General features: G+C 52.5%; 1 protein-coding gene across 1 annotated transcript; it reads right to left on the reverse strand.

Annotated features, from left to right (window-relative positions):
• Nucleotides 1-1,283: 1,283 nt before the first annotated feature.
• Nucleotides 1,284-1,861, reverse strand: LOC140852776 (protein NONRESPONDING TO OXYLIPINS 2, mitochondrial-like). The gene is made up of 2 exons (XM_073246269.1): nucleotides 1,671-1,861; nucleotides 1,284-1,612 (listed from the first exon to the last, which is right to left on the reverse strand). Exons 1-2 carry the CDS (start codon nucleotides 1,834-1,836, stop codon nucleotides 1,446-1,448), a joined length of 333 nt encoding a protein of 110 aa, XP_073102370.1. The 5' UTR covers nucleotides 1,837-1,861; the 3' UTR covers nucleotides 1,284-1,445.
• Between the last annotated feature and the right edge of the window lie 3,599 nt (nucleotides 1,862-5,460).

The following is a 5,460-nucleotide window of genomic DNA, read 5'->3' on the forward strand; positions in this document are numbered from 1 at the left end:
AACAAAAGGTAAGGTTTTAATGAGAAACTTTGACCAACCATGCATTCCATGATTCTCTTGTCCTAATCTGTCGATATCATTCTCTTTTCTCAGTTTTATTGTGTTGAACTGCACCACATCTTTTCCTCATAACAAGTGGGTATTCTGTTTACAATTGAAAATTATTAGGATCCTGCTCGCCTCTGATTTATCAATATTTTTTTCTTTTTTCCCTGTCTCTTCTATCTTAGATACCATATCGACATCGTTTCTCATAACAATATGGAATCATCATCTAGTAGTTATCACATCTCTCTTCTAAAAGAGGATTCTGAGAACTTATTTAAAAAAAAAAAAAACTCAATCTGAATCATGCTAGTTTTACCAACATCGTACCCACCTGTTGCCCCTAAAATTGTAATCAGTCGAACTATATCTTTTCCATTCTAAACTTTCCAAAGAAGATGATAGCCACAACTACACATTTACACATCAAATGATGAGCTCTAAACTATCTTATATGACTTTTCTTTCTCTCCTTTCTACCTCGAAATAATCAATAGTCACTTCCCTTCCATTAACATTATGAAGGAATTATTGCTTTGATAGAAAAAGATAAAGCTTGACAGAAATCAAACATGTGCAATTTCCACAGCCTTGAAGATCATTCTATCAACTTTCTATATTCTGAAAATTAAACGAATAAAGAGTTAAAGCTCATTTTCTTAGACTATCTGTGTATGCTTATGCATGTACAGTTGCTGAATTTTTACAATATGCTGTACAACTTTATTTACAACTATTTTGATCCTTTTCTTCTCATTTTTTTGGTTTTTTTCTGCTTTTTGTTTGTGCAATCGAGGAGCATCATTTCCCAAAGTGGTGCAAGAGACCATCTTCAGTTGTAGACCAAAACTGAGAAGCATCAGAACAATCCACTAAAGTAGGATTAGCTAGAATTGATTAGTTCAGTACTTTGATTTTGATGTCAAGGGAATGCGAATTTTCATAGCACGAAAGGAACACCACATTGGTGTGCAGAAAATTGAAACCACGCAGCGAACAATGAACACCCATATTAACACCCTACCTACACCATGCACAGCATCAGGTCTCGTCCACATATTAATATACCGTCATCTCCAAACATTCACCTATTGCACTCAATTCCATGATTCAACCAGACTTAAAAACAAATACATGAAATCCTCGCACTTAGACACCACAACTATCAACCATCTAATAATCTACTCCCTCCACTTTATTCATAACCCGGGTCGCCGACCATGCACACCCAAAAAGCACGCAACTTTCTGAAATTGTTTCCTTCAGAACATCAAAAAACAAAGAGAAACGCTACATTGATTGGCAACAAAGGGGAAAGCAGCAATCTTTATGAGAGAACAAAGAGCTCGAAGCAGAGCTACTCACAGAGCAGTCGAAACAGTGATAGAACAACAACATCATTAGAGTCCAGGATAGGTGCGGCAGAGGATACCCTGTGAGAGTGCGCGGCAACTCCTAGACGTCAAGCTCAGCCGTGTCGTCAGCCTCGCCGCCGCCACGGCGCTGTGCAACGGGAGAAGAGATCCGCTGCAGCATCCCAGCTCACCGGCAACCTTAAAAGGAAAACCTTTTTTTTTTATTAGATTACGACCAGAAACCAAAGAGATACTACAAATTGCCATTACGAATCGCTGACCTAGAGAAGGATGAGAACCGACGAGCAGGAGGAGGGACGGCGGTGGATCCGCCAGAGAAGGGCGGCGATCGCGCAGCCGGCTTCGACTTGGCCGCGAATGACCTGAGGGAAGATAGAGCGACGCGGTTTACTGATCGGACGGAGGTCGAAGCCATTGAAGATTAGGGGTACGGCTTAGGGTTTAGCCAACGGCCAGAGAGATCGAGGGAGTGAAACGCCGTTGGAGACGGGGATTACGATTTATCGAGGGCTTTGAGACTCGGAATCCGCAGCTACCTAGGCACTTGAAAACGGACGGCTCTGATGAAATCATAAGCGCTAATACGTGAAACAATCGAACTCAACGAGAAGTCTTTAAATAAGGTCAAACGCATTCCTTGATGAAGGCCTCCGAGGTAATGAAGGCCTCGACCTCCTCGCCGTCGACCGTTGCGGTCGCCGTCAGTGTTCGAGAGCCGGAGATCATTCTCGGAGGAAAAGAAGAGCGCCTGGATGCTACCGAATCAGCTGTCTTAAGGCTAAGGAGACGAGCTTTTCAAGAAGAGCAGCCAGATGCGAACGGTATCCATCGTCCCCAAGCAAACGCCTCTTTGTTTAGAATAAAAGTTTTATTTTATTTTTTTCCTAATTCATGTCTCGTCATCAGCTATAAGTGATTCGTACTCGATACAAAATTTCAACTTTATAAGCGAGAATGCGAGATGTGTGATTGGTAATGATTAAAGAAAGAATCTAAGTGTGGGAAAATGAATTTTGGTTCCTTCTAGATGCATTCAGTTGTGTTGCGGCCAATCGCCTCGTCGTCCGATCGTCGGGGAGCGTGCACCTGCAAAATGAAGTCCGCACTGACCAGAGACGGTTCCGGCGGGGACCCTCCGGTCAAGTCAGAGAGGTGACTGGACAACAGTGAAATGTAGACAGAGAGCTCTTATCGAGAGAGAGAGGGAGGGGATCGATCCGCTCCGTCTCTCCACCTCTCGACTCTGTTGCGGCCAATCGCCTCGTCGTCCGATCGCCGGGAAACGTGCATCTGCAAAATGAAGTCCGCACTGATCGGAGGCGGCTCCGGCGGGGACCCTCCGACGGTCAAGTCAGAGAGGTGACTGGGCAACAGTGAAATGTAGACAGAGAGCTCTATCGAGAGAGAGAAGAGAAGCGAGCCTGCGTTTTTGAGAGAGACGGAGCGGATCCCCCTTTGCACTGTTGCCTTCCCCGGTTTATATAGTGGAGCACGGTATGGCGCCGTCATTAATGGCGCGGACAAGTGAGGAACTGTCAACTCACTGTGGACTGTCAGGTCGTCGTGAAAATATCATGTCGCCGTGTGGCTGTCAATCACCAGGGTTGACAATGCCCTCGGCGGGACAATGCCCCTAGGTAACCGCACTGCATGTCCGTGTCAGAGCTGACAAGGTCTGGCGGCTGTACGACGGTTGGAGGAGCCGACCGATCCAAAGTCGGTAGCCAGCTGAGTGGTGTCGGCCCCCCCGTTGGTCGGCGAGCCTTCCGTGAGTCGGCCATCGGACCTCAGGGTTCAGTCGGTCGGGGAAAGGTGCGCCCGACGTATCCTCAGTCGGTCGTGAGCTGATAATTAGTCAGTGATGGCATCCGTCAGTCGGTCGCCCCGACCGACGATCGGTCGCCCCGACCGACGATCGGTCGGCTGTCGGCCAGTCGGAGTTGTCGTCGGAGTCGGTCGGGCCGCCAGTCGGTCGGGCCGTTAGTCGGTCGGGCCGCCAGTCGGTCGGTCGGGCCGTTAGTCGGTCGGGCCGTTAGTCGGTCGGGCCGCCAGTCGGTCGGACCGTTAGTCGGTCGGTCGGAGGGTATCCCCCAACAGTTGCCCCCTCCACTCCTAAGTCGGGTGGTGAGCTGGCCGATGCTTTCATTCGGGCAGCAATCCCGGACGACTGGGAGTGGATTTGTCGCATGCGTAGATCCGACCGTACCGCCGGCTGATCCGATGTCATACGCCTCATAAATGCCAAGCGATCCGGACGTCTAGTCGGTGTCAGAAGTCACATCGGCGTCAGGTGTCAGACGTCACGTCTTGTCGTCGTCAGACGTTACGTCGGTGTTAGAAGATCGGGCGCCGGATGATACGGCGTCAGACGACTGGATATTCGGCGCCGATCGCGGGAGAGTGGGCCGCTGTCAGGCGTCCCATCGGGAACGTGAATCGCGCGGGCGCATAAATGCGAAGCCGCGCCCCGCGTGCCGCGTGTCGAGGGTAGTTGGCCGGCGCCCCCCGCATTTAATGTGGGCGGTGCGGCCGTCCCGGGACGGGGCGCGCCGAATCTTCCGCCAACCGGCGGGCGCCACGCGTCGTGCATCCGCGGGTCTCCGGTCGGCGCGGAAGCATCTCGGCCGTCGGTCGGCCCTATATATATAGGACCTCCCGGACCCATGACCCACACTTGCCATTTCACTGGGGAAACTCTGTCCGGGCGATTTCTCAGTCGTCGCGGGCAGAGCTCTCTTGCTTCCGGAGGGATCCATCTGGTTCGTGGTCCCATCTTCTTCTTCTTCCTCTTCTTCTCTTTCTTCTTCTTCTTCATTCGGTTCCGGTGCAATGACCAAGAAACCGACTCAGGGAGCTCGGTCGGGGAACCCGACCGACGACTCTCGATCGGCTCCGGAAGATGAGGCCTCCTCGCTTTCAGGGCCGAATGTCGATCGGCTTCGGGAGCAATATCGCATCCCGGAGCAGTTTCGGCTCTCCGCTCCAGGGGCCGGCGGTCGGGTTAACAGCCCTCCGCCCGGCGATCTGGCGCTGTATGTCGAAGACCTTCGCGCGGGTCTTCGGCTTCCAATTCCGGAGTTTGTCCGAAATTTATTAGATTATTACGGACTCTGTCCGGCGCAACTGGCGCCGAACTCTGTCCGTTGATCATCTCCTTCGTATGTTGTGTCAGCTCCTGCCGACCAACTCTCGCGTTTCACTCTTCCGGGCATTCTTTGTGCTCCGACCCCACCCTAAAGCCCGAGGGTGGTGGCTCTTCAACCCCCGGAAGGGTCTTGCCTTCATCACCGGTCTTCCATCATCCATTCATGGGTGGAAGAACCAATTCTTTTTTGTTTCCTCCTCATCTCCTTGGGGCTTTCCTTCCCGCTGGGGTGTACCCCGAACAGAAGCCAACGACAACAGCCGGGTGGAGGCGGACGACCGGGAGGACTTCCACCGACTGAAAGACATGTCGGTCCCGAAGCAGAGGGAGCTTGTTACCGAACAAGCTCTCTATGATGCCGGCTTGAGTCTGGTCCCCCGAATAGGTATCGCCCGATCCCCCGGTCTTTCTTTTGTTCGGCTCTTGGTCCGGTCTTTAACATTTTTGTCGGTATTGCAGGGACACCACCAAGGATGCGGCCGACAGACGCCGAGATTCGACGGTTCGCGATGAGGAAGAGGCCAGCATCGGGGCCGGTCCTTGCGCCCCCCGAAGAAACCTGCTCCAGCCGCGCCGACCGTCGAGGCGTCGGCGACCGACCAGTCGGAGCCGGTAATAGCCCTTGCGGCTCCGACGGTCCACATGGAGGAGAGGCCGACTGAGGAGACGGCCGAGGAACATCGGCGGCTTCGCCGGTGCGGGTGGAGCCGGATGACGTTCGGGAAATCGAGCATCGTCCGGCGGCGTCCGTTGGCGCAACGGGGGGCGCTGGGTCGAACTCAAGCGTCCCCTCGCTGCCGGTCCGTCGATCGGGCAGCCGATCGGGGGAAAGCCCCGATGGAGCCCGCGAAGGAGGATAGATCGGGGAGCCGCTCAGTGCCTCCCAGCGCACAT

The sequence above is a fragment of the Elaeis guineensis genome, chromosome 1, assembly GCF_000442705.2.
Source record: "Elaeis guineensis isolate ETL-2024a chromosome 1, EG11, whole genome shotgun sequence".
Lineage (NCBI taxonomy): Eukaryota > Viridiplantae > Streptophyta > Magnoliopsida > Arecales > Arecaceae > Elaeis > Elaeis guineensis.

Excerpts from the sequence above, each read along its gene's own strand:
- LOC140852776 (XM_073246269.1), bottom strand. The coding sequence starts at position 1,836 with ATGGCTTCGACCTCCGTCCGATCAGTAAACCGCGTCGCTCTATCTTCC. Across the intron at positions 1,613-1,670 it reads CTTCTCTAGGTCAGCGATTC|GTTTTCCTTTTAAGGTTGCC; the intron begins GTAATGGCAATT and ends TAAAAAAAAAAG.